The sequence below is a fragment of the Salvelinus namaycush genome, chromosome 25 (assembly GCF_016432855.1).
Source record: "Salvelinus namaycush isolate Seneca chromosome 25, SaNama_1.0, whole genome shotgun sequence".
Taxonomy (NCBI): Eukaryota; Metazoa; Chordata; class Actinopteri; order Salmoniformes; family Salmonidae; genus Salvelinus; species Salvelinus namaycush.
Genome location: NC_052331.1, coordinates 33,979,337 through 34,006,774, shown reverse-complemented (window position 1 = coordinate 34,006,774; position 27,438 = coordinate 33,979,337). Strand labels below are relative to the sequence as shown.

Below are 27,438 nucleotides of genomic sequence, written 5' to 3'. Positions count from 1 at the left end.
TTTCTCTTTGCTTATTTGAGCTGTTCTTGCCATATATGGACTATTTTACCAAATAGGGATCTTCTGTATACCACCCCTACCTTGTCACAACACAACCGATTGGCTCAAACGCATTAAGGAAGAAATTCCACAAATGAACAAGGCACACCTGTTAATTGAAATGCATTCCAGGTGACTCCCTCATGAAGCTGGTTGAGATAATGTCAAGTGTGAGCAAAGCTGTCATCAAGGCAAAGGGTGGCTACTTTGATGAATCTCAAATATAAAAAATATTTTGATTTGTTTTACACTTTTTTGGTAACTGCATGTTTCCATGTGTTATTTCATAGTTTTTATGTATTCACTATTATTCTACAATGTAGAACGTAGTAATTATAAAGAAAAATCCTGTATTGAGTACATGTCCAAACGTATGTATATATATATATATATATCTCGCCATTATTCATAATCTCAACATGCATATCAAATCTGTTAAGTGAAAAATATGTACAATACATTAGGTAAAATAATGCACACAGAGTGGCTCTAAATCAAATTAATTTAGTTATTTTAACATTACTATGTACATATACTTTACAATAACTTTGTTCAATATTGGGGCGGCAGGTTGCCTAGTGGTTAGAGACAGTAACCGAAAGGTTGCTGGATCAAATCCCCGAACTGACAAGGTAAAAATCTGTCGTTCTACCCCTGAACAAGGCAGTTGTTCCCCGGTAGCCCTTCATTGTAAATAAGAATTTGTTCTTAACTGACTTGCCTGGTTAAATAAAACTTCCAGATTATGTCTTTCTTGAAAATAAGGTGACAAACACAAAAAAACATTATGTTCTGGGACTGTATTCTCAAAGCTTCTCAGAGCAGTCCTACCTTAACACGCTTTATGAATAAGGGCCCTGATTTACTTTTTAATGGCTCAAAACCTGATCCAAATTAACCTCCTGCTGACCTGTTACAGAACTGAGCCTCCGGGAGATAGACATGACATAATAGGAAAACTTAAGTCTTAAAGGTAAATTGCAAATCTAACTGACAAAGGGACAACAGTTTACATTTAAATGAATGCAATTTTTCCAATTCAAAAAAACTTAAATTTGACCCATACAGAAATGTCTAAAACACAAACTATAACGAAAGTGTGAACAAAAACTAGATAGAATACTTTCCGTATGTTCAATACATTCAATGGTAAGTTGCTATTCGGTCTGCCGCCTTCAACAATAGTCTAAACGTTGTTGAAGCTCATGTAGAATAATGCAATAAACATTGAAAAACAGTGGACACACGTATATAGAGTTGCCTCGGTACTTACTGACTTAACAAAGTCTAAGTTCATACCAGTTCTTTATAAAATAAAAATGTCAACATCTAGGAGACCAACTAGTCTGCTGTCATTACAGACTGTTCACAACATATTTTGTTACACCCTGATACACCATAAGCTAAAATAAATACCAGCTAGTCAGTCTGCTACCATGCGGCTTGAAATGACAGGTTGTCAGAATATGGGGTGGAGATGCTTCTCCACTAATTAGATATATCAGCTAACACAATGACAGGGTCCAAACAACCCCCCCCCCCTCCTTTTCTATGGCTCAAGGATTCTTGAAAGACAGGACAATCTCTACTTTTTTTACCATTGCAAAGCATTTTGCTACAGTGTGCCCTAATTAGTATGACCCAGGTGAGGTGAGTGAGGATGGTGAAAAGGTGAAAGTTCCATTTTGTCAGCCCTGGAGCTTGCATTCACAGAGCTCTCTGTAGATTCTCTTTCGCACAGTCGGCATGTCCCCTTGGGAGAATTGCAGCGGTTTCCCCAAAGCAAGGCACCTGCAGTACTGAGAGAAAGGTACACGGATGAACAGGGTGAGTGAGACAGAAAGTAATACTTTATTAAGATTGCTTTTATCGTCATGTACCTCTGTGTCAGTGCAGACAATTCAAATAATCAAGGATATATATTTTTTTAAATACACTGGTACCTCTAACACAAAAACTCCACAGTCGTTTTCATTTGTCTGTTGTGGTATTCTCTGCGAAAAATCAATAGGAGTTAGACACCCAAAACAGTGATTATCATGGGCTACATTTCAAATGGCATTTTTGGCAGGATTTCTGCAGGCAATCCCTTAAAGACCAGTATTTTTGTTCTATTGTGTTAAATGATCAAGCAAACATTAAAACTCAATTTCAAAGATCCACACACAGCTCAATGTATCATACCTCGTTGATATACATCTTCCAGCCATTTTGAAATGCAGTTTGCTTCCTCTCCTTCGCTTCAGTATGTATGTACCTTAAAACATTCTATAGAATGGAAAGGGGGGAGAAAAAATAAAATGTTGACTTCGTCTACATTAAATCAGGTGAAATAGCATTTTAATGATTGGAAATTGTATTTGTTCGAGTAACAAATACAATTTTAAGCAAGTAACAATTTAATTAAGCTATGATAAAACATGAATATATTAGGGATGTGACAAAAAAACAATTTTTTATTTGTTTTCCATTAAATTATAATAAAATACAATTCCACGTGAATCAAATTTTTTGTGTTAAGACTCGATTCCACTAGGAATCGACTGCTAAGATTGGTATTTTTGGAACTTGGAACGGAGGAGACTGATTAGTTGCTGTACTGCCGAGAACACAAACACAAAGGGGAGGGGCAAAGTATAGGCAGGTTGGCCACCAGGCAGACAGAGGAAGAACCGTGTACTAGACCTATCTATCTCGCAATTTGTCTTGCAACTTCAGTAAAGCAGGGCCTATCATCAATAAATAGGCTGGCATATTCCACACGCAACAGACCGAAGACTGAACACACACTGGCAACATTGGCGAAGAGAAAGAGCAGGCGAGACAGCACAAGGGAGAGAGAGGAGGGGGCAGGCAGGCCAGCGCGAGGGAGAGAGAGGAGGGGGCAGGCAGGCCAGCGCGAGAGAGAGAGAGAGGAGGGGGCAGGCAGGCCATTGAGAGAGAGGAGGGGGCAGGCAGGCCATTGAGAGAGAGGAGGGGGCAGGCAGGCCAGCGCGAGGGAGAGAGAGGAGGGGGCAGGCAGGCCAGCGCGAGAGAGAGAGGGGAGGGGGCAGGCAGGCCAGCGCGAGGGAGAGAGAGGAGGGGGCAGGCAGGCCAGCGCGAGGGAGAGAGAGGAGGGGGCAGGCAGGCCAGCGCGAGAGAGAGAGGGGAGGGGGCAGGCAGAACAGCGCAAGGGAGAGAGAGGAAGGGGCAGGCAGAACAGCGCGAGGGAGAGAGAGGAAGGGGCAGGCAGGCCAATGCGAGAGAGGAGGGGGCAGGCAGGCCAATGCGAGAGAGGAGGGGGCAGGCAGAACAGCGCGAGGGAGAGAGAGGAGGGGGCAGGCAGGCCAGCGCGAGGGAGAGAGAGGAGGGGGCAGGCAGGCCAGCGCGAGAGAGAGAGGAGGGGGCAGGCAGGCCAGCGCGAGAGAGAGAGGGGAGGGGGCAGGCAGGCCAGCGCGAGGGAGAGAGAGGAGGGGGCAGGCAGGCCAGCGCGAGGGAGAGAGAGGAGGGGGCAGGCAGGCCAGCGCGAGGGAGAGAGAGGGGAGGGGGCAGGCAGAACAGCGCGAGGGAGAGAGAGGAAGGGGCAGGCAGGCCAATGCGAGAGAGGAGGGGGCAGGCAGGCCAATGCGAGAGAGGAGGGGGCAGGCAGGCCAATGCGAGAGAGGAGGGGGCAGGCAGAACAGCGCGAGGGAGAGAGAGGAGGGGGCAGGCAGGCCAACTCGAGAGAGAGAGAGAGAGGAAGGGGCAGGCAGGCCAGCGCGAGGGAGAGAGAGGGGGCAGGCAGGCCAGCGCGAGGGAGAGAGAGGAGGGGGCAGGCAGGCCAACTCGAGGGAGAGAGAGGAGGGGGCAGGCAGGCCAGCGCGAGGGAGAGAGAGGAGGGGGCAGGCAGGCCAGCGCGACGGAGAGAGAGGAGGGGGCAGGCAGGCCAACTCGAGAGAGAGAGAGAGAGGAAGGGGCAGGCAGGCCAGCGCGAGGGAGAGAGAGGAGGGGGCAGGCAGGCCAGCGCGAGGGAGAGAGAGGAGGGGGCAGGCAGGCCAACTCGAGGGAGAGAGAGGAGGGGGCAGGCAGGCCAGCGCGAGGGAGAGAGAGGAGGGGGCAGGCAGGCCAGCGCGACGGAGAGAGAGGAGGGGGCAGGCAGGCCAACTCGAGGGAGAGAGAGGAGGGGGCAGGCAGAACAGTGTGCATATGTCTTGTCTTGCATGCCACCCAAATTCACCAAAGTAGCCAAAAGTTTGCCTCTTCCTCTCTGGTTTTTATTTAAATTACACAACTTTCCCCAGGTCTTTATAGCCATATAATCCAGTTAGGCTACACACAGAAAATAATATGTTTTGTGAAAAATGCACAGTGATTTTAATTTTGTGGGCAAAAAAAATAAAACATGTTTTTCAGTTAAGGATTTTTCTTAAAGGTAAGGATCCCGATTTTGTTTAAACGTTTACATCACTGGAATGTATATTGTGTTATTGAATATGGACACATTCACTACTGGTTAAGTCATTCCACAATGTGCAGGGCAAGGGTATGGATGAAATGAAAGCATTCCTTTCAGTCAAGTGAGATATTTAGCCACAGTAGCATATTATAGCTCAAATAAAATAAAGCATTTTCATGTTCATCCTATTAAAATATGCTTGAGTCTTCCCTACCACCAATGCATTCAGACACACATAAAGCTGGTGTAGGGAGACATCAGTTGTGAGGTCTGATTTAGATTTGATCTCAATGAGAATAACCTGTAGAAACAAAAGTTAAATCAGTAAAAGTTATGTCAACGTTACCTCAGCAGCCTCCTTGAAAACGATGCCCTGGGAGTCGTAGAGGTGGATCCTCTTGCTGGCGGTGTCAGCCGTCACCAGACACCAGTGGATCTCCAGGTGGATGGGTACCAGCAGCAGAGCCTTGGAGAAGAGATCCACCTGCAGGACACAGGGGAACAGAAGCCAGGGATGTGTTCAGTAGGGTAGAAAACGGTTTGCACGAAGTGAAACAGCGGTTGTGCTCATTAGAATACGGAATGTAAAAATAAAATAAAAAATTGTAATGGAAAGCTAAAATGAACGACCCTGGTCCGGGTTGGGGTCAATTCCATTATCACCAATTAAAGTTGATGTACATCACAATTAATCTCCTGAATTGAAACAGAACAGACCCCATCCCCAATGTTAATCAGAAGCTTTTGAGTGACATCCATTCTGAAAGATCAAAACAAAGTTCAACAATCTGAAATTCAGCCTTTACCTTCTTGGTCCACCTCTTCACCCCTTCATATCCTTTGGTCATGAGCTGTCGGTGGAAGAAGCTGTTAAAGAAATGGACCTAGACAAGTAAAAAAAAAAAAAGTTCATTCAGGAACCAAGACCACATGCATCAAATGGAGGGACGACAATCAAAGTTGCTCCCATTTGTTATATAAGTGCAATTGCATCAGGACTCAGGCTATTGTTGAATTTCTACCCCTCTGTGATCAGACTCATTATTATAATGTAACACATCATTATAATACATTATGAATATTTCTTGATAGAATGGAGGAAATATAATGGGAAATAAAACCTACCTTGTGTTGTGCAGACTCCATGATTAATTCTCCATACATATTCATGACCTTACAATGAAAATTGAAATTGAAATTATACAATGACTGAGGTTGAAGTGCAGACAGTCAACTTTAATTTGAGGGAATTATCAACTGAAATTACAGCACATTTAGTACATAGTGCCCCTATTTTAGGGGAACGAAAGTATTGGGACAAATTCCTTTGTGTGTATTATAGTCAAAAGTTTAGTATTTGGTCCCATATTCCTAGCAATCAATGATTACATGAAGCTTGTGACAAAACTTTGTTGGATGCATTTGCTGTGTGTTTCGGTTGTGTTTCAGATCATTTTGTGCCCATTAGAAATGAATGGTAAATAACGTAGTGTCATTTGAGTCAAACAGTTCTACATTCATGTGGATGCTACCATGATTAGGGATATTCCTAAATGAATCGAATGCAGAAATATCATACCCCTCAAAAAATGCTAACTCACGAATATTGTATTGGTGAGAGGTCAGCATGTCTTGGGGTATGATATTTGTGCGACTAACTTCCTCACTCATCATTATTCACAATTCATTCAGGACCGTATATAACACTATATATCAGTCTATGGATATACACTACCGTTCAAAAGTTTGGGGTCACTTAGAAATGTCCTTGTTTTTGAAAGAAAAGCTAATTTTTTGTCCTTTAAAATAGCATCAAATTGATCAGAAATACAGTGTAGACATTGTTAATGTTGTAAATGACTATTGTAGCTGGAATGCCAGTCACTTTGGTAAAAATAGAAAAGAGGGCCTAGAGAGATGCCCTGCTGTACACCACACTTTACATGTTTGACATTAGAGACGCTTCCATTAAAGAAAACCCTTTGAGTTCTATTAGCTCTGAATCCACGATATGGCAGAGGTTGATTTTTTATGGATTATCTACATAGGCATAGAGGCCCATTATCAGCAACCATCACTCCTGTGTTCCAATGGCACGTTGTGTTAGCTAATCCAAGTTTATAATTTTAAAAGGTTAACTGATCATTAGAAAAGCCTTTTGCAATTATGTTAGCACAGCTGAAAACTGTTGTTCTGATTTAAAGAAGCAATAAAACTGGCCTTCTTTAGACTAGTTGAGTATCTGGAGGATCATCATTTGTTGGTTCGATTACAGGCTCAAAATGGCCAGAAACAAAGAACTTTCTCCTGAAACTCGTCTGGTTGGGCGAATCAAGGACAGTCAGAGACTTGTCCCGAAGCTACTCCTTCGTTGTCTTGGCTGTGTGCTTATGATCGTTGTCCTGTTGGAAGGTGAACCTTTGCCCAAGTCTGAGGTCCTGAGCGGTCTGGAGCAGGTTTTCATGAAGGATCTCGCTGTACTTTGCTCCATTCATCTTTGCCTTGATCCTGACTAGTCTCCCTGCCGCTGAAAAACATCCCCACAGCATGATGCTGCCACCACCATGCTTCACCGTAGGGATGGTGCCAGGTTTCCTCCAGACGCGACGCTTGGTATTCAGGCCAAAGACTTCAATCTTGGTTTCATCAGACCAGAGAATCTTGTTTCTCAAGGTCTGAGAGTCTTTAGGTACCTTTTGGCAAACTCCAAACGGCTGTCATTTTACTGAGGAGTAGCTTCCGTCTGGCCACTACCATAAAGGCCTGATTGGTGGAGTGCTGCAGAGATGGTTGTCCTTCTGGAAGATTCTCCCATCTCCACAGAGGAACTCTGTCAGTGACCATCGGGTTCTTGGTCACCTATGCGACCAAGGCCCTTATTCCTCCGATTGCTCAGTTTGGCCGGGCGGCCAGCTCGAGGAAGAGTCTTGATGGTTCCAAACTTTTCATTTAAGAATGATGGAGGCCACTGTGTTACTGGGGATCTTCAATGCTGCAGACATTTTTTGGTACCCCTCCCCAGATCTGTGCCTTGACACAATCCTGTCTCTGAGCTCTACAGACAATTCCTTCGACCTTATGGCTTGTTTTTTGCTCTGACATGCACTGTCAGCTGTGGGATCTTATATAGACAGTTGTGCACCTTTCCAAATCTTGTCCAATCAATTGAATTGACCACAGATGGACTCCAATCAAGTTGTAGGATGATCAATAGAAACGATATGCACCTGAGCTCAATGTTCAAGTCTCATAGCAAAGGGTCTGAATAAAGTATTTATGTTTTTTATTTATTTTCTAAAATGTCAAATAACCTCTTTTCGGTTTGTCAATATGGGGTATTGTGTGTAGATTCCTGAGGATTTTTATTTAATCCAGTTATGAATAAGGCTGTAACGCATCAAAAATGTGGAAAAGTCAAGGGGTTTGAATACTTTCCAAAGGCACTGTATATCATGGTAAAATTGGTGGATTTGGGTCAAAGGCACCAACCTGGTCATTGAGCCAGTTCTGATCGTCCAGCGTAGACAAGTCTTCCAGTGTCAGAGTGTGCTTGTTGTAGACCACCCGGAAAGCGGGCATCATTCTATGCGCTAGGACAGCCTGGTACTTCATTACTACTGCAGAGATTAAATACTTCCTATGAAAGAGGGCAGAACAGAACATTGTTGTGTTCTTTAGTAGAGAGCCTCATAATTCCTAGGGCCCTGAGTTTTTCCTTGACCATGTGACCTCAACAGGATAGGCTATACCTTGGTTCTAAAGTTGTCCAGGGCCAGAGATATAAGATACAGCTAGGGCATAGAGCAGGGTTGCCCAACCCTCTTCCAGTTCTACTGTCCTGTAAGTTTTCAGTCCAAACCTAACCTAAAATACTTGATTCAGCTTGGTGTGCAGCTAATAAACAGCTAATAAATAGAATCAAGTGTGGTAAATTACAGTTGGGCTGAAAACCTACAGGACGGTAGATCTCTAGAAAGAGGGTTGCACTGGAAACCAACAGGACGGTAGATCTCTAGAAAGAGGGTTGCACTGGAAACCAACAGGACGGTAGATCTCTAGAAAGAGGGTTGCACTGGAAACCAACAGGACGGTAGATCTCTAGAAAGAGGGTTGCACTGGAAACCAACAGGACGGTAGATCTCCAGGAAGAGGGTTGGACTGGAAACCAACAGGACAGAGATCTCCAGGAAGAGGGTTGGACTGAAAACCTACAGGACGGTAGATCTCCAGGAAGAGGGTTGGACTGGAAACCAACAGGACAGAGATCTCCAGGAAGAGGGTTGGACTGAAAACCTACAGGACAGTAGCTTTCCAGAATGAGGTTTGGGCAGCCCTGGCCTAGTATACCCAAGTCAGGCCACATGATCAGGAAAAACAGGGCATACCACTCATATTGCATTATGAAGTGAGGGAACTAAAACCATGTCTTCTCTGTTGTATTTATTATGTACTTGCCCCTTAGTAAGGTCAGTGTTCAGCTTCTTGTTAAGGTGCCTCAGTACATCACTCTTGCTCAATGGGATGAAACTTCCGTACTTCACATAGAAGCAGTCAAGGAACTCTACGGAGATAGAAAGAACATTAGACACTCAATGCGGCACTTAAGGAAACATTTTAAAAGTTTAAGAAAAACAAATGTACCATGGATGAGCGTCGTTGTTGCTTCCCAGCTGACGTCCGTGGATGCCCGCTGGCTCTGAGTTGGATGCAGCACTGCTCGCTTTGTCACCAATGTGTCCTGTTTAGTGGCGGTGGCCGCATCCCTAGCTCTGACTATGCCCTGGTCCTCCTCCTTGACAGGGTTGCTACACAGCACTGATGTGCCCACAGACGGACACACCTTCTGTTCCAAACTCCCCTTTGCCTAAATAAGTAAACTTTATTTAGCTATTTTGGATTTTATTGCTGTCAGTATGGGTCTCTTGTATTGATTTATAAATGTGTTTGGATAGGCCTGAGCATATAAATGGATGACATGTACATGCTCGTGGACTTTGTATTGACTGCTGTGTTGGTGTAATGCAATTTGAACTTGCCTGGCTGTCCTCTGCACTGTCCAGGCCTTGACCATCACATGCAATGGCCGTAGTGACCACTTCTTTTCCCTTGCGTACCTTCTGCCATTTCTGACTTTCCTCCAATTCCCCAGTGTATTTATAAGACATCTGTGTGTTGACAATAGACAGGAGTCTCCTGGTTTCCGCCAGTCTTTTAGCTCTGATCATGGAGCACCAGTGGAGACACCTGGCTCTCCGCCACTTTCTGTGCCCCCACTTCAGCCACACCTGGCACCAGAACTGGATGTTACACCGGCGCCGCGACTGCCTCTTGTGTCGCATGGAGAGAGGAGAGACTCCTTTTCTTTTGTGCTTTAGGCCCCTTTTCAGGCGTTGTCTATGGTTTGTGGATCTAATGGGGGCTGCGGTTGTGGTTAGGGATGGGTCGTGGACCTGTGCCACAGGGCTGCAGCAGAGGTAAGAGACGTGTGTGACTGGCAGGGACTGTCTATTGATGTGCACTGTGGAGGGAGGGCAAGGGGAGTGCATGGAGGGGGACTGACTCAGGGGCAGGTCAGAGCAGGTATGAGACACAGAGATCTGCTTTAGATCTGATCTCAGATTTGCTTGAGTGTTGTCTGTGGGAGCAATGCACTCAGAGTCAGGTTCAAGCCCATGGTTGCTAATAGCTACACTAGGGAGGACTGGAGCAGAGACAATGGAAGGCTCCACTTTAAATTTGTGCTTTTTCCTGCTCTTGTGTGAAAGAGGGACTAATAGCTCTAACCTTGTGTTTGATTGGACGGCTGAGAGCTTACCGCTTTTGAGTGAATGACTCGAATAGGTCATGGTCTCCAGGGTATGGCTCCCCATTTGAGTGCCTTCAGCTGGGTCCGAGGAAGGAAAACAAGACACCTGACCCTTGCCTTCTATTTTTCCCTTCTTTGCCTCCTCAGCCGACTGGCTAGACGTACTATAGACACCACACGCTGAGAGAAACATGCCCTTAAGATGCCTAATTTAACTAATATATAACTCAAATAGCTAGTTCACAGTAGCGTTACCTACGCTCTGGCAATGTACATACTGGCACGTCAATACAATGTTTTGATTATTGGCTACTGTGAATCCTAACTACCGGTATGCTAACTAGCTAATTTAAACCACGTTTGAAGCTAGCCCTCATGTGTCATGTCAGAGCCTCCAACAACACACGGAAAGGATTTGGGACCAAAGCGTGCAGCAAAAAAAAATCTCTAACCAAAATGTAGCACACACTATTAGACGTCAGCATGTTTAGTATTGTCTTGCCTGACTCCAATTAATTCAGAAATATGTAGCAACATGTATTTACCCAAATGAACCGATACCTGGACCACATAATTTTCGTGTATACTCTCTTCGCCTGGACGACCAGACGCCTGTAGCAAAATACATCACGACTGATTGTGTCATGTGTCGATTTCATGCAAGCGGTCGCACGTTGAATACGTCACGACACTGGCTTCCGTGGTCACTAGTTACCACAGCCACAAAGTAAAAATTGAATTTATCGTACAAATTCATGAAAACAAACATTTGCTTTTTGGTATTCATTCAAGGGTAGAGTTAGGTATAAGGTTAGCAGAGTGGGTAAGGTTTCAAGAAGATACATTGTAAAGATAGGCGGGATTAAACCATAATTATTACTTTGTAGCTATGATAACTAGATACGACCGGTACCAATCGGAATTTATCAAGGGGAAAAAAGTGATCAGAATAATACGTTCAATAATAATAAATACATGAATTAATTCAATTTCAATAAATGAGGGTCAATCAAATACAGCCCGTGGGTTTTTGAAAAAAGTAAATAAAATGATGAGAGATGCCACGTTATGCCATTTTGCTAATTTTACATCCATACATGTCAATGTATTTTCATATGTGTGTGTGTGTGTGTGTGTTTGTCTCTCTCTCAATAAAATATTTTCAATTTAATGGCATGGGAAACATATGTTTACATCTCCAAAGCAGGTGAAATAGATAATAAACAAAAGTGAAATAAACATAAAATGAACAGTAAACATTACTTTCACAAAAGTTCCAAAATAATAAAGACATTTCAAATGTCATATTATGTCTATATACAGTGTTGTAACGATAGAAAATAGTTAAAGTACAAAGTGAAAATAAATAAACATAAATATAGGTTGTATTTACAATGGCGTTTGTTCTTCACTGGTTGCCCTTTTCTTGTAGCAACAGGTCACAAATCTTGCTGCTGTGATTGCACACTGTGGTATTTCACCCAATAGATATGGGAGTTTATCAAATCGGATTTGTTTTCGAATTCATTCTGGGAAATATGTGCCTCTAATATGGTCATATATTTGGCACGAGGTTAGGAAGAGCAGCTCAGCTTCCAACTCTTTTTGTGGGCAGTGTGCACATAGTCTGTCTTCTCTTGAGAGCCAGGTCTGCCTTCGGCAGACTTTCTCAATAGCAAGGCTATGCTCACTGAGCCCGTACATAGTCAAAGATTTCCTTCATTTTGGGTCAGTCACAGTGGTCAGGTATTCTGCCACTGTGTACTCTCTGTTTAGTGCCAAATAGCATTCTAGTTTGCTCAGTTTTTGTAATTTCTTTCCAATGTGTCAAGTAATTAGCTTTTTGTTTTCTCATGATTTAGTTGGGTGTAATTGTGTTGCTGTCCTGGGGCTCTTTGGGGTGTGTTTGTGTTTGTGAAAAGAGCCCCAGGACCAGCTTGCTTAGGGGCCTCTTCTCCAGGTTTATTTCTCTGTAGGGGATGGCTTTGTTATGGAAGGTTTGGGAATTGCTTCCTTTTAGGTGGTTGTAGAATTTAACGGCTCTTTTCTCTATTTTGATAATTAGCGGGTATCGGCCTAATTCTGCTCTGCATGCATTATTTGGTGTTTTACGTTGTACATGGAGGACATTTTTGCAGAATTCTGTATGCAGAGTCTCAAATCAAATCAAAGTTTATTTGTCACGTGCACCGAATACAAAAGGTGTAGACCTTACAGTGAAATGCTTACTTACAGGCTCTAACCAATAGTGCAAAAAAGGTGTTAGGTGAACAATAGGTAAGTAAAAAAATAAAACAACAGTAAAAAGACAGGCTATATACAGTAGCGAGACTATAAAAGTAGCGAGGCTACATACAGACACCGGTTAGTCAGGCTGATTGAGGTAGTATGTACATGTAGATATGGTTAAAGTGACTATGCATATATGATGAACAGAGAGTAGCAGTAGCGTAAAGAGGGGTTGGCGGGTGGTGGGTGGCGGGACACAATGCAGTTAGCCCGGTTAGCCAATGTGCGGGAGCACTGGTTGGTCGGCCCAATTGAGGTAGTATGTACATGAATGTATAGTTTAAGTGACTATGCATATATGATAAACAGAGAGTAGCAGCAGCATAAAAAGAGGGTTTGGGGGGGGGGGCACACAATGCAAATAGTCCGGGTAGCCATTTGATTACCTGTTCAGGAGTCTTATGGCTTGGGGGTAAAAACTGTTGAGAAGCCTTTTTGTTAAACTTGGCACTCCGGTACTGCTTGCCATGCGGTAGCAGAGAGAACAGTCTATGACTAGGGTGGCTGGGGTCTTTGACAATTTTTAGGGCCTTCCTCTGACACCGCCTGGTGTAGAGGTCCTGGAGGGCAGGCAGCTTAGCCGCAGTGATGTACTGGGCCGTAGGCACTACCCTCTGTAGTGCCTTGCGGTCAGAGGCCGAGCAATTGCCGTACCAGGCAGTGATGCAACCAGTCAGGATATTCTCGATGTTGCAGCTGTAGAACCTTTTGAGGATCTCAGGACCCATACCAAACCTTTTTAGTTTCCTGAGGCTTTGTTGGGCCCTCTTCACGACTGTCTTGGTGTGTTTGGACCATTCTAGTTTGTTGTTGATGTGGACACCAAGGAACTTGAAGCTCTCAACCTGCTCCACTACAGCCCCGTCGATGAGAATGGGGGCGTGCTCGGTCCTCCTTTTCCTGTAGTCCACAATCATCTCCTTAGTCTTGGTTACGTTGAGGGATAGGTTTTTATTCTGGAACCACCCGGCCAGGTCTCTGACCTCCTCCCTATAGGCTGTCTCGTCATTGTCGGTGATAAGGCCTACCACTGCTGTGTCATCTGCAAACTTAATGATGGTGTTGGAGTCATGCCTGGCCATGCAGTCGTGGGTGAACAGGGAGTACAGGAGGGGACTGAGCACGCACCCCTGTGGAGCTCCAGTGTTGAGGATCAGCGTGGCAGATATGTTGCTACCTACCCTCACCACCTGGGGGGCGGCCCGTCAGGAAGTCCAGGATCCAGTTGCAGAGGGAGGTGTTTAGTCCCAGGATCCTTAGCTTAGTGATGAGCTTTGAGGGTACTATGGTGTTGAATGCTGAGCCATCATCATGTTCAATGATGGCTAGTCAATGATGGCTAGTCATGTTCAATGACTAGCCATCATCGACTCAGTGGGTTTTGTCCAACATGTCTCCGGACCTACTCACTGCCACAGTCATACTCTGGACCTAGGTTTGTCCTGTGGAATAAATGTTGTGGATCTTAATGTTTTTCCTCATAATCCTGGACTATCGGACCACCATTTAATTACGTTTGCAATCGCAACAAATAATCTGCTCAGACCCAAACCAAGGATCATCAAAAGTCATGCTATAAATTCTCGGACAACCCTAAGATTCCTAGATGCACTTCCAAACTCCCTCCACCTACCAAAGGACGTCAAAGTACAAAAATCAGTTAACCACATAACTGAGGAACTCAATTTAACCTTGCGCAATACCCTAGATGCAGTCGCACCCCTAAAAACAAAAAACATTTGTCATAAGAAACTAGCTCCCTGGTATACAGAAAATACCCGAGCTCTGAAGCAAGCTTCCAGAAAATCGGAACGGAAATGGCGTCACACCAAACTGGAAGTCTTCCGACTAGCTTGGAAAGACAGTACCGTGCAATATCGAAGAGCCCTCACTGCTGCTCGATCATCCTATTTTTCCAACTTAATTGAGGAAAATGAGAATAATCCAACATTTCTTTTTGATACTGTCGCAAAGCTAACTAAAAAGCAGCATTCCCCAAGAGAGGATGGCTTTCACTTCAGCAGTGATAAATTCATGAACTTCTTTGAGGAAAAGATCATGATCATTAGAAAGCAAATTACGGACTCCTCTTTAAATCTGCGTATTCCTCCAAAGCTCAGTTGTCCTGAGTCTGCACAACTCTGCCAGGACCTAGGATCAAGAGAGACACTCAAGTGTTTTAGTACTATATCTCTTGACACAATGATGAAAATAATCATGGCCTCTAAACCTTCAAGCTGCATACTGGACCCTATTCCAACTAAACTACTTAAAGAGCTGCTTCCTGTGCTTGGCCCTCCTATGTTGAACATAATAAACGGCTCTCTATCCACCGGATGTGTAGCAAACTCACTAAAAGTGGCAGTAATAAAGCCTCTCTTGAAAAAGCCGAACCTTGACCCAGAAAATATAAAGAACTATCGGCCTATATCGAATCTCCCATTCCTCACAAAAAAAAATGAAAAAGCTGTTGCACAGCAACTCACTGCCTTCCTGAAAACAAACCATGTATACAAAACGCTTCAGTCTAGTTTTAGACCCCATCATAGCACTGAGACTGCACTTGTGAAGGTGGTAAATGACCTTTTAATGGCGTCAGACCGAGGCTCTGCATCTGTCCTTGTGCTCCTAGACCTTAGCGCTGCTTTTGATACCATCGATCACCACATTCTTTTGGAGAGATTGGAAACCCAAATTGGTCTACACGGACAAGTTCTGGCCTGGATTAGATCTTATCTGTCGGGAAGATATCAGTTTGTCTCTGTGAATGGTTTGTCCTCTGACAAATCAACTGTACATTTCGGTGTTCCTCAAGGTTCCGTTTTAGGACCACTATTGTTTTCACTATATATTTTACCTCTTGGTGATGTCATTTGGAAACATAATGTTAACTTTCACTGCTATGCGGATGACACACAGCTGTACATTTCGATGAAACATGGTGAAGCCCCAAAATTTCCCTCGCTGGAAGTCTGTGTTTCAGACATAAGGAAGTGGATGGCTGCAAATGTTCTACTTTTAAACTCGGACAAAACAGAGATGCTTGTTCTAGGTCCCAAGAAACAAAGAGATCTTCTGTTGAATCTGACAATTAATCTTCATGGTTGTACATTCGTCTCAAATAAAACTGTGAAGGACCTCGGCGTTACTCTGGACCCTGATCTCTCTTTTGACGAACATATCAAGACTGTTTCAAGGACAGCTTTTTTTTTGAGTCACTGGCTTACTGGTGCTCTTTCATGCCGTCCCTAGGAGGGGTGCGTCACTTGAGAGGGTTGAGTCACTGACGTGATCTTCCTGTCTGGGTTGGCGCCCCCCCTTTGGGTTGTGCCGTGGCGGAGATCTTTGTGGGCTATACTCGGCCTTGTCTCAGGATGGTAAGTTGGTGGTTGAAGATATCCCTCTAGTGGTGTGGGGGCTGTGCTTTGGCAAAGTGGGTGGGGTTACATCCTTCCTGTTTGGCCCTGTCCGGGGGTATCATCGGATGGGGCCACAGTGTCTCCTGACCCCTCCTGTCTCAGCCTCCAGTATTTATGCTGCAGTAGTTCATGTGTCGGGGGGCTAGGGTCAGTTTGTTATATCTGGAGTACTTCTCCTGTCTTATCCGGTGTCCTGTGTGAATTTAAGTATGCTCTCTCTAATTCTCTCTTTCTCTCTTTCTTTCTCTCTCTCGGAGGACCTGAGCCCTAGGACCATGCCTCAGGACGACCTGGCATGATGACTCCTTGCTGTCCCCAGTCCACCTGGCCGTGCTGCTGCTCCAGTTTCAACTGTTCTGCCTGCGGCTATGGAACCCTGACCTGTTCACCGGACGTGCTACCTGTCCCAGACCTGCTGTTTTCAACTCTCTAGAGACCGCAGGAGCGGTAGAGATACTCTTAATGATCGGCTATGAAAAGCCAACTGACATTTACTCCTGAGGTGCTGACGTGCTGCACCCTCGACAACTACTGTGGTTATTATTATTTGACCATGCTGGTCATTTATGAACATTTGAACATCTTGGCCATGTTCTGTTATAATCTCCACCCAGCACAGCCAGAAGAGGACTGGCCACCCCTCATAGCCTGGTTCCTCTCTAGGTTTCTTCCTAGGTTTTGGCCTTTCTAGGAAGTTTTTTCCTAGCCACCGTGCTTCTACACCTGCATTGCTTGCTGTTTGGGGTCTTAGGCTGGGTTTCTGTACAGCACTTTGAGATATCAGCTGATGTACGAAGGGCTATATAAATACATTTGATTTGATTTGATATCCTGCTAGCTGAATATCCATGTTGTGATTCAGCCACGATTCCGTGAAACATGGGATAATTACAGTTTTTGATGTCCCGTTGCTAGGATATTTGTGATCGTACCTCGTCTAATTTATTGTCCAATGATTGCTTCTTGGCGAGTAATATTGACGGTAACGGCAGCTTTCCCAGTCGCCTTCTCCGGGTCCCCTGTACCTGCGTCGCTTCCTCTTGCAAATAACGGGGATGTCGGTCCTGTGGGGTGTTTGGAGAAGGTCTTGTGCGTCGTCTTTGTTGTAGAAAACATCTTTATCTAATCCGAGGTGAGCGATTGCTGTCCTGATATCCAGAAGCTCTTTTTTGAAGTAAGATACGGTTGCAGAAACATTATGTACAAAATAAGTTAAAAATAACGCCAAAAACCCCCCATAGTAGCACAATTGGTTGGGCGCCCGTAAAACTGATGCCATTTCTTCCGGCGCCATTTGGTGTTTGTCCCATTTTGTGAATTCTTGGTTGGTGAGCAGAACCCAGACCTCACAACCATAAAGGGCAATGGGATTCAAATATTTTTAGCCAGATCCTAATTGGAATGTCGAATTTTATGTTCCTTTTGTTGGCATAGAAAGCCCTTCTTGCCTTGTCTCTCAGCTCGTTCACAGCTTTGTGGAAGTTACCTGTGGTGCTGATGTTTAGGCTGAGGTATGTATATTTTTTTTGTGTGCTCTAGGGCAAAGGTGTCTAGATGGAATTTGTATTTGTGGTCCTGGTAACTGGACCTTTTTAGGAACACCGTTATTTTTGTCTTACTGAGATGTACTGTCAGGGCCCAGCTCTCTCTCTGTGTGTCTGTGGCCGTGTTTGAGAGGATCAAAACCACAATGTATCATGGGTAAATTTTGACTGACTGACTGCACTAGTTTTGATGTTCTCGAACACGGCCGATGTCGGGTACGTGTTCTCGTTCCCCTGGTGCGACGTTGCATGCATCAACCAATGGTTGCCATCGACTGACAGATTGCTATAACATATGATGTGGTTAGCTGATACTTAAAGTACCTATCCAGGCGTTGTAAGATCTGTCCCTTTGTCTGCCTGCCAGTTGCGCCTGTTGTGAGTGGGGCAGGGATCCGTGAATGCTGTAGTAGGCCAATCGTCTCCTATCAGCAGCATACTTGCAAATCGCTTGTCTCTGGTTTAGTGGCAGAGCCTGTATAATCCACCAGGTGTCATTGCATCATTGTTGTTGTGGCTCTCCCATCTAATGGTAGTAGCCTCCATTGCTAGCCTGATCCCAAATCGACTTATGCTGTTTTACTTACCATTGGCAAGACACAAGACAGCACAGACAGAGCTAAGGCCATGCTACACAGAGACATCTGGAACCAGACTATAGGCCTTTTGCTCCCTTTCAGGGAAATACAGGGTGATGCCTCATAATCGTGATATGAATTTTACACTGGTCCCTTATCAATCACAATGTATATTACATTGTCTTTTAAAGCTACTGCATGTTCTGAACACACAGTCTACGAAAGATCTAGAGAAGACCCGGGCTACAGTTTTGCTACAGTATTACTTTTCATGGCATCTTCTTAATTCACATCAATGAAATCCCATATTTTATCCAAGCTTGACTTTTTCTCAGTTGAACTGAAGAGTAAAACGTTGACATCTACCTGCTGACACCAATGCACCTGATCACCCCAGACTTTGTCAGTCTAGCATTTATCTTGGCAATATTCCACATGGGGTTCAGGCTGAGGATTCTTGCACAACCCACACGGTACACATAAGTCCGGGGTGGACATGTGTTTACCTTGGCTCTGTAGTGAAGTTTAAAGTACAGGCTATATACCAGGGCATGTGGACTTCTTCTAGTGTACCCCCGTCATTACCTGCTACAATACTTCCATCCTCTCGCCCTGTCCTAACCCTCCTGATGATGAGTCGCCTGGGTATAGCCTTGGTTTTGGGGCTGCTGACGGGGGCATGGGCCCAGTTGTTTCTGCATAATGTGACCCGTCCGCCCTGCGACTCGCCCGACGTGAAAGCTGCAGCCCTGGTGGCCCAGGATTACCTCAACGGCCAGCACACGCACGGCTACAAGTACGCCCTGAACCAGATCGATGACATCAAGATCATAACCAAGGTGAGCCAGAGCTGGAGCATGAATAATAGAATAATCCACAGAGTCACATAGAGATACATCTCTATATGCCTCATCTCTAGATTTGCATAGATGTATGTATGATACAATCTAGTGTGACGTCACACCAGGCAACATTCATTATTACAGATTGTAATGGAAATACCGGCCTCGCGTAGATTGGACTTCTGTACTCGCAGAATGAGGCGGAATTATTGTTATGTTAAGTACAAAAAATAAAAATTGAAGTATGAAAGTGTATGCACTCACTACTGTAAGTCTCTGTGGATAAGATCGTCTGATAAACTACTATAATGTAAAATGTAAATGTAAAGACAAGATACATTTTCAAGTTTATCTTAACTACCCAGGTCCTACCAGTCTACAGTTTTGCAGATGTTTGAGACAGATAAAATAGACATATTTTGGTTTTGTTTACCCTAGTGTTCTAAGGAGAAATATACTTTTGATACAAAGCCCCTTTTTTCATGTGTTAACCTCTACAGTTAGCCCTGGAGCTGTATTCACAGTGCTGATCTAGGATCAGTTTCACCTTTTAGATCATAATGAATGAGATTATATGGACGACTGGTGTAGTCTGATCCTAGATCAGCACTCCAACTCAGAGACACTTTATATTAGAATAAGAGCGCAGATATAATATATTCCCGTTCAGTCATGCTCTCCAGTGTTGTTCAATAGCCTGATGGATCAGAGATCTATCTGATGGAAGTGGACCTACTGGAGACCACATGTCATGTTCTGGACCCTACACCTGTCACCAACTGCACCGTCAGACCGAAAGTAGCCACAGTGAGGCCAATTCTACACTTTAATACATTTTATATTCAATGTAGTTAATTCCAATGGATCATTGGTAATGTTGTTTGTTGTTTTTTAGGCAGTGGAGGGAGATTGTGATGTGGTACTGAGAAAGGTTGGAGGAGTTATGTCTGTCACAGCTTTCAAGTGTAAAACTGAAGGTATGCAATCTTTATGTCACATTTTTTTCAATCTAATCCAGTGAACTATATAATTTCACAATCCCGTTCCCCAGGCAAATAAAGTATAATCAACACATTCTGTGAACAAAGTCTGACAGCTACTGACTGGAGAGGTACCACAGAAGTGGGAAGGTGAGATCCCACTGGGCACACACTGGTTGAATCAACGTTGTTCCCACGTCATTTCAATGAAATTACATTGAACACACGTGGAATAGATGTTGAATTGACGTCTGTGCCAAGTGGAATATATTCACACACACACTAATACACTCACCTTCTCTCTCTATCTGGTACCATGTCAAGAATCAACGGAGGACCTCTGTGTGGGCTGTGCCTCACTCCTTCCCCTTAACGACACTGCAGGCCTGACCATGGTCTTTGCCTCGCTGGTCACCTTCAACAACAAGACAGGCAAAGAGTCATTGTTTGAAATCATGGAAGTCGGACGCATGTCAACTCAGGTAAAACATATTTTTCTGATCATATGATCATCATGTGGGCAAGTGCAATCTTCTAAAAAGAGTATGGTAATGGTTTTTTATGTCCAAATGAGGTAAACATTTTAAGGGAGAGTTTTCTGCACACAGATCTAGGCTTTTTTTCTGTGTCCAGGAAACTAGCCCTAAATGTAAAAAGTGAATAAGGGCTCCATTAGACAGGTTGATGTTGATGTGGGGCTCCCGAGTGGTGCAGTGGTCTAAGGCACTGCATCTCAGTGCTAGAGGTGTCACTACAGACACCCTGGTTCGAATCCAGTCTGTATCACAACCGACCGTGATTGGGAGTCCCATTGGGCGGTGCACAATTGGCCCAGCGTCGTCCGGATTTGGCCGGTGTAGGCCGTCATTGTAAATAAGAATTTGTTCTTAACTGACTTGCCTAGGTAAATAAAGATTAAATAAAATAAAACATCTCCTCTGTTTGAGCATACACCTCCCATATACTAACTGTGACACAACTATAGTGGAAAGGCGTTATGTACTTCAATTCTGTTTGCAGGTTGTGTCTGGTGGAGCCAGATACTTGGCAGAATACGTTATAGTAGAAACGAACTGCACCGCTGATGACAGGGATGACAACTGTGTGCCGCTGACCAATGCTACGGCAGTAAGTATACATTATATCATGGAAGGAGGAAAGCCCAAACCTGCATTGAAATGGCCATACTAGCATACTATTTAGGATGCATACTATTCTAGGTGGTATGATAGTGTGATTATTGAAACATACTCAATGTCTTGGTATTTAATCAGTACCACCATGTGACAAGCTAACACGTTTCTTTTCTCTTTCAGCAACGTGGCTTTTGTCAAGTTGCTGGTGTGAGTTCTTTACACTCAATCCAGTGCAATATATTTGCTGCATCTTCAATGGTAAGAGAAAAGACATGCATTAATTCACACCTGTGAATAAGTAGGTGACTTGTTATCACTGAGTTATTAATGTGTCTTCTATACTCTATAAAGGATATATCTTATTTGAACCGAACAATATGAATGAATGAATGAAATGAATGAATGAAAATGTGATTTTCTGGTCAAATCTCCAATTGGCAACACATCCCTTATGGGATGAACTGACACATAAACAAACATTACAATCATTCACTGTGGTAATTAAATGATCATTCTTCTTCCGGTGTTCTCTGCATTGCACATCGCATAAAGAGTGAAAAAAAGTAAGGTAAAAATCAATACATAATAGTGAATAAGGTTATCCAAACAATAATTATATCCTTAGAGCAGTAAAATAATAGACATATTTAGATACATACATACACCCTGTATATACACATAGACATAAATACATCATATATACAGATAAATAAATACAGAAAAAAATAGAAGGCATTTGAACCCAGTCTGGCACAAAGAGAAGATTCATATGGGAGACAAGCCTATACACAATATTTAATACACACGTGCCATTTACCACATCGAAGATAAATATTTTTATAATTTAATTATAGGTAGCCATTTTTCTTTTATTCAAGGCTTTATCTAAATATTCCGCAAACAGAAATACCCAATGGACAAAAACAAAATCAGTTTCTCCTCATCACTCAGCCACATAATGCCAGGGTATATCTGGTGGTCTGTCTCCTCATCACTCAGCCACATAATGCCAGGGTATATCTGGTGGTCTGTCTCCTCATCACTCAGCCACATAATGCCAGGGTATACCTGGTGCTCTGTCTCCTCATCACTCAGCCACATAATGCCAAGGTATATCTGGTGGTCTGTCTCCTCATCACTCAGCCACATAATGCCAGGGTATATCTGGTGGTCTGTCTCCTCATCACTCAGCCACATAATGCCAGGGTATATCTGGTGGTATGTCTCCTCATCACTCAGCCACATAATGCCAGGGTATATCAATAAATGCCACATGAAAACAAACCATTGCACTGACACAGTACTTTGACGACCTGTCTCTCGTTCTAATGTACAGATGCCTATCGTGGACACCAATGGCACAGTCCCGGTGCCTGCGTCAGTGGTCCACGTCCATGCTGGTAACCTCCACAAGGTCCACGGCCTGAGGCACCACAAACTCACCGCCCTCCACGACCCCGACCGCAGCGGCCTTCTGTCTGCCGAGTCTGGCGAGTCTGGCGAGTCCGAGGAGTCCATAGTGCCTGTGGTCCCCGTGGTGGTGGTCCCTGTAGGTACCGAAGCGCCCCCTGTGTTCGTAGTCGATCCAGTTGTAGGCACGGACGCACCTGTTGTATCTGGGGTGGTGAAGAGGGAAGCCCCAGAACCAGTGCCAGACAGCCCAGCTATTGTGTCTGCACCTCTTGCACCTGTGCCAGTGTGTCCAGGGAAGAAGCAATTTTTCTGAGAAGCGTTCAGATTTTACAAGGCACAGACTCTTTAATGTCGCAGTCATCAAACTGCATGCAGTGGGCCCACTGCATGATCAGAGAATACCGCATAAGGGCTTGAGTCTGCTTTCCTTGCTGAGTTTTCATTTTGCTTTTACAAGACCTTCATCATTAATTGGTTCGGTAGAGATTTCCTACATCTTTACTAGCTATTTGTCATGGTTCTAAACATGTGGGAGTTACAAGTAAGCGTTAAAATGTAGGTAATAAGGGTTAATTTACTACACTCAATGCGCAATGGCTGTATGTACTCTGAACTGCTCTGTATCTAGGGGTAATAAAGAATGACATTTTAATTACTTTCTCATGTGTCTTTCACAGCTAATTGAGACCCCAGCAGAAAAGGGCTTTTTATTTATCTGACTTTGATGTACAGCCCTTATATTTAGCCTCACAATTAAGTGTTTTACCATTTTCTTTTCAGGACAACCAGGGCTACAAGTAGAAGACACAACTATTTGACATAAACTGTTGAATTCATGAGATTCATTTTTTGACAAATGTAAAAATATATATATATATATTATGCCAAAGCAAAAACCTGATCAGAATGAATTCAAATGAATGCTGTAAGTACAGGAATTGTTTTCTCAGTGGGAAATGAATATCCAACTAGTCAGTGACAACTGTTTGGCGTTCAGAGTTTATGACCGCAACTATGTGAGTTTATTACAGTATTATAGACACTATGTCCTGGGATTTCCTATGATCTTCTGTGTAGAAGAACCCCTTACCTTCTAACGACTCTTGTGTAGCTTGTGAGCGTCATATCTTTTAATACTTGAAAGCTCAAACCATTCGGATTCTACAGATGTTTTTGTATAAAAGACCTTGCCCTGGGCCGTTTCGGGATCCTCCCTTGTCTCACAAACATCGCTTTAGCTCCGCCCCGGTTCAACAAATTAATGTTTGGTACCAAAGGATGCAGAGGGAGTGGACGAATCCAATGGTATAACTCAGAAGTCTGTAGCTCAAACACATAAAAGGGGTTAGAAGTGGTTAGAAGTCCTAAATCACACCGGCGTGACAATAGGACTCACTGTGTTAATGTGCATGAAGGTTGTTAGTCATTTTTGAGCATCTTAAAATGCGTTACTAGATAAACTACTCTGGTGATATAATTCATAAGGTATTCAAAATCAATGACTATTTTCAGAAGCACTGGCATCATCCATCCTCTAAGAATTAAACTATTCATTCATCTATTATTATTAAACTATTCATTGATCCATGCTGTCCATATTGGGCCGCCTTATGATACATAGCACTGACTATGGCCTATGACAGGGGTACTCAAGTATTATTTGAGCAGGTCCGGTCACACACATTTCCTAGGTGGCAAAGGTCCAGATGGATATTGTTACTGTATTTATCGTCATAGTAACAAACCCCCCACTTCACAACACATGTGACCCCAAACTGTTCAAACGGTTAACACCCCTCTTGTTAGCGGAGAGAACATTTAGCAATTTAAAAGTTAATTTCCTGCAATTTTACACAGTTTGCCATGGGGCAGAGAGAACGTTTTGCAGTTTTAAAGCTCATGTCCTGCAATTCTACACAGTTTTCCATTTCTTATGTGTGTTTATACGATACCAGGAGTCAAGGCCCGACTGAGTTCTGCGTGTTGAATATGCCTGTTCTATGGTACAAAATAATACTGGTACTATACATTTCTAATCAAAATTATAGTATCATAATAAATCCCTGAATGATCATGTACATCAAAACATAAAAAATATGTGGCTAGAAAATATGGACATAACTGTGGACAATTTAGAAAAGGATTATGTGACACATTTGAATCCAGAAGACACAATTTGGTTTGAAAGGGCTTCATTAACAAGTCTGTGATAGCAACACCGCTTTCATTCAAAATGTTCAATGGTACTTTGCTTGTGTAAACAATGTCTTATGAAACCCCTTTTTCTAATACTCCAATTCAAAGAACTACCCTATTGATTGGTCAAAGAAGGCAAATGTGTATTCTGGGTTACTGAGGACCTCTTTACACTCAGAACCTACATACACACTCAGCATTGGTGGGCTTTTACTGTGCAAAACTATAAGGCCTTCTTGATGATCGAAGACAACATAAATATGCAGACATTCCAGGTAAATTATCAGCATGGAAATATAAAATGAACTGAAAGCATAAATCACTTGTTTTGACCATTCAGAAGACTTGCCAATCCTGGCAAAGAGCAATGATCAAGGTTGAAGATTATCATACCTTTATTTCAACAAGGAACACAGACTGAGACCAAGGTCTCTTTTACAGCTGGGCCCTGCGTTTACATGTTTACACATACAGTTTAGGTACAATGATTAAAAAAACTAAACAAGACAAACAAAACGATCACAGATAATACAAAAAAATATATAATTTTTTAACATTTAAATACAACAACAGATTTCATTTACACATAGGTTATTCCCCTAACAGCACAAGAACTTGCATTACCCGAAACAGTTACAAGCAATACAAAAATAAAAATTCTCCAATAAATATTTAAAATTAGCAAGGGGGACAAGAGTCTCAATTTTAAGTTTAGTCTGCAGGCTATTCCATAGGCAAGGAGCGTAACAGGAAAAGGCAGCCATACCCAACTCTGTGGAAATCACAGGGGCCTCAAGTGTAATCCATGTTGAGACCTGGTTTTAGGAATTCTAATTCTAATATTGATGAGTGATGATAAATAAGAAGGTAGTTTTTTCAGAAGTGCTTTATAGACAAACACGAGAGCATGTTGTCCAACCCACATTATGATATAAAACACAGTGGTGAGTTCTGTAGCTAGCACCCGTAATAAACCTAAGTGCGCAATGATAAGTAGCATCCAGCGATTTAAGTGTTGATGCCGTAGCATGCATGTAAATAATATCCCCATAGTCTATAACAGACATAAAAGTAGCTTGCACAATTTGTCTTCTATTTGGATAGAAGTGCTTTATAGACAAACACGAGAGCATGTTGTCCAACCCACATTATGATATAAAACACAGTGGTGAGTTCTGTAGCTAGCACCCGTAATAAACCTAAGTGCGCAATGATAAGTAGCATCCAGCGATTTAAGTGTTGATGCCGTAGCATGCATGTAAATAATATCCCCATAGTCTATAACAGACATAAAAGTAGCTTGCACAATTTGTCTTCTATTTGTAGAGGACAAGCATGTCCTGTTTCTATAGAGGAAGCCTAGCTTGATTTTTTGCCGTTTACAAAGTTCATCAATATGCATTTTAAAAGACAGTTTATCATCCAACCATATCCCTAAGTATTTATATGCAGAGACCTGATTAATTCGAGAACCATCTAAGCTCGTAAGTGCAAGTGTATTTTCAACCAACTTTTTGAACCTATTAAAAATGATAAAATGTGTTTTCTTTGCATTTAAAACAGGTTTCAGCTGTATAAAAGACCCTTGTAATATCTTAAAATCTGTCTCCAATAGTGATGTGCCATTGTTTGCTGTTGCTGTTGGCAACCTGATGTCCATGCCATGTCTGTGGACCCGATGACACCATCATCCTAACAACAACTGGCAGCTGCCTACAGGCAGTCCTAGAGGAACTGAGCAGAACAATCCAGGACTTTATAAGAGTCTTAAAGCTGGGGAAGATACCAGATTGACAAAGTGTATCTCAATGCATGGAAAACAATTTAATATGTAAGAATTTCCAACATATTTTAATTTCACCTATCTAGTCATTTCAGATCAGGGCTAGAGGTGGAACCAGAATGACACTTCACAGTAATATTTTATCTAATAATATACAGTGTGTATCATAAGTATTCAGCCCCCTTTGACATGAAATAGCTGTGCAGCGATGCTCCCTATCCAACCTGACAGAGCTTGAGATGATCTCAAATCAAATCAAATTTTACTTTTCAAACGCGCCGAATTCAACAGGTTCAGAGGGCAAAGGCTTGAGAAGCACCAAGAGGAATAATACCACTGCATTGCCTTAAATATTGGAACCATTTGAAATCTTCTGACATGTATTTATTTATTTTTAGACGCTCTAGATCTCTCTATTCTACTTCTCTTTTGGTGCAGTTTGGCCTGGAGTTGTTTCCGTAGTTGTCTGAATCTGAACAGTGTTTGGTTTGTTGTGTTAGCCTGTTAGAGAACCTGCCCCCTCAAGGTTATATTAATACGGTTATTTAGAATTTCACCTTACAGTGAAATTCTTACTTAAAAGCCCTTAACCAACAATGCCGTTTTAAGAAAAAAATATTTAAAAATTAAGGCCAGGTCTCTGACCTCCTCCCTATAGGCTGTCTTGTCGTATTCGTTGATCAAGCCTACCACTGTCGTGTCATCAGCAAACTTAATGATGGTGTTGGAGTTGTGCCTGGCCATGCAGTCATGAGTGAACAGGGAGTACAGGAGGGGACTGAGCACGCATCCCTGAGTGGCCCCTGTGTTGAGGATCAGCGTGGTGGATGTGTTGTTACCTACCCTCACCATCTGGGGGTGGCCCCTCAGGAAGTCCAGGATCCAGTTGCAGAGGGAGGTATTTAGTCCCAGGGTCCTTAGCTTAGTGATGAGCTTTGAGGGCACTATGGTGTTGAACTCTGAGCTGTAGTCAATGAATAGCTTTCTCACATAGGTTTT

At 43.2% G+C, this 27,438-nt stretch overlaps 2 protein-coding genes across 6 annotated transcripts; one reads left to right on the top strand and one right to left on the bottom strand.

The window, feature by feature from the left end:
* Positions 1-278: 278 nt before the first annotated feature.
* On the bottom strand, positions 279-10,907 carry LOC120020607. 5 transcript variants are annotated; one of them, XM_038964317.1, is made up of 11 exons: positions 10,269-10,906; positions 9,490-10,088; positions 9,095-9,317; positions 8,909-9,014; positions 7,943-8,090; positions 5,579-5,626; positions 5,260-5,337; positions 4,800-4,937; positions 2,224-2,307; positions 1,983-2,033; positions 279-1,838 (listed from the first exon to the last, which is right to left on the bottom strand). In XM_038964317.1, the coding sequence occupies exons 1-11, from the start codon at positions 10,450-10,452 to the stop codon at positions 1,728-1,730; spliced, it is 1,770 nt and encodes a 589-aa protein (XP_038820245.1). In that variant the 5' UTR covers positions 10,453-10,906; the 3' UTR covers positions 279-1,727. The 5 variants fall into 5 exon arrangements, with proteins under 5 accessions (XP_038820245.1, XP_038820241.1, XP_038820242.1 ...); XM_038964313.1 differs by having other exon boundaries at positions 9,490-10,906; XM_038964314.1 differs by lacking the exon at positions 1,983-2,033 and having other exon boundaries at positions 9,490-10,907.
* Positions 10,908-18,628: 7,721 nt separating this feature from the next.
* Positions 18,629-23,119, top strand: ahsg2 (alpha-2-HS-glycoprotein 2). The gene is made up of 7 exons (XM_038964311.1): positions 18,629-18,928; positions 19,628-19,738; positions 19,827-19,908; positions 20,236-20,393; positions 20,932-21,039; positions 21,228-21,305; positions 22,384-23,119. The coding sequence occupies exons 1-7, from the start codon at positions 18,641-18,643 to the stop codon at positions 22,771-22,773; spliced, it is 1,215 nt and encodes a 404-aa protein (XP_038820239.1). The 5' UTR covers positions 18,629-18,640; the 3' UTR covers positions 22,774-23,119.
* Positions 23,120-27,438: the final 4,319 nt, after the last annotated feature.

What these genes read in the sequence shown, in the direction of transcription:
- LOC120020607 (XM_038964313.1), bottom strand. Translation starts at nt 10,452, where the DNA reads ATGTTTCTCTCAGCGTGTGGTGTCTATAGTACGTCTAGCCAGTCGGCT. An exon ending in ACAGTGCAGAGGACAGCCAG is followed by an intron (nt 9,318 to 9,489) that starts GCAAGTTCAAAT and finishes TTACTTATTTAG; the next exon opens with GCAAAGGGGAGTTTGGAACA. An exon ending in AACAACGACGCTCATCCATG is followed by an intron (nt 9,015 to 9,094) that starts GTACATTTGTTT and finishes CTATCTCCGTAG; the next exon opens with AGTTCCTTGACTGCTTCTAT.
- ahsg2 (XM_038964311.1), top strand. Translation starts at nt 18,641, where the DNA reads ATGTGGACTTCTTCTAGTGTACCCCCGTCATTACCTGCTACAATACTT. An exon ending in ACATCAAGATCATAACCAAG is followed by an intron (nt 18,929 to 19,627) that starts GTGAGCCAGAGC and finishes GTTGTTCAATAG; the next exon opens with CCTGATGGATCAGAGATCTA. An exon ending in TCGGACGCATGTCAACTCAG is followed by an intron (nt 20,394 to 20,931) that starts GTAAAACATATT and finishes TTCTGTTTGCAG; the next exon opens with GTTGTGTCTGGTGGAGCCAG.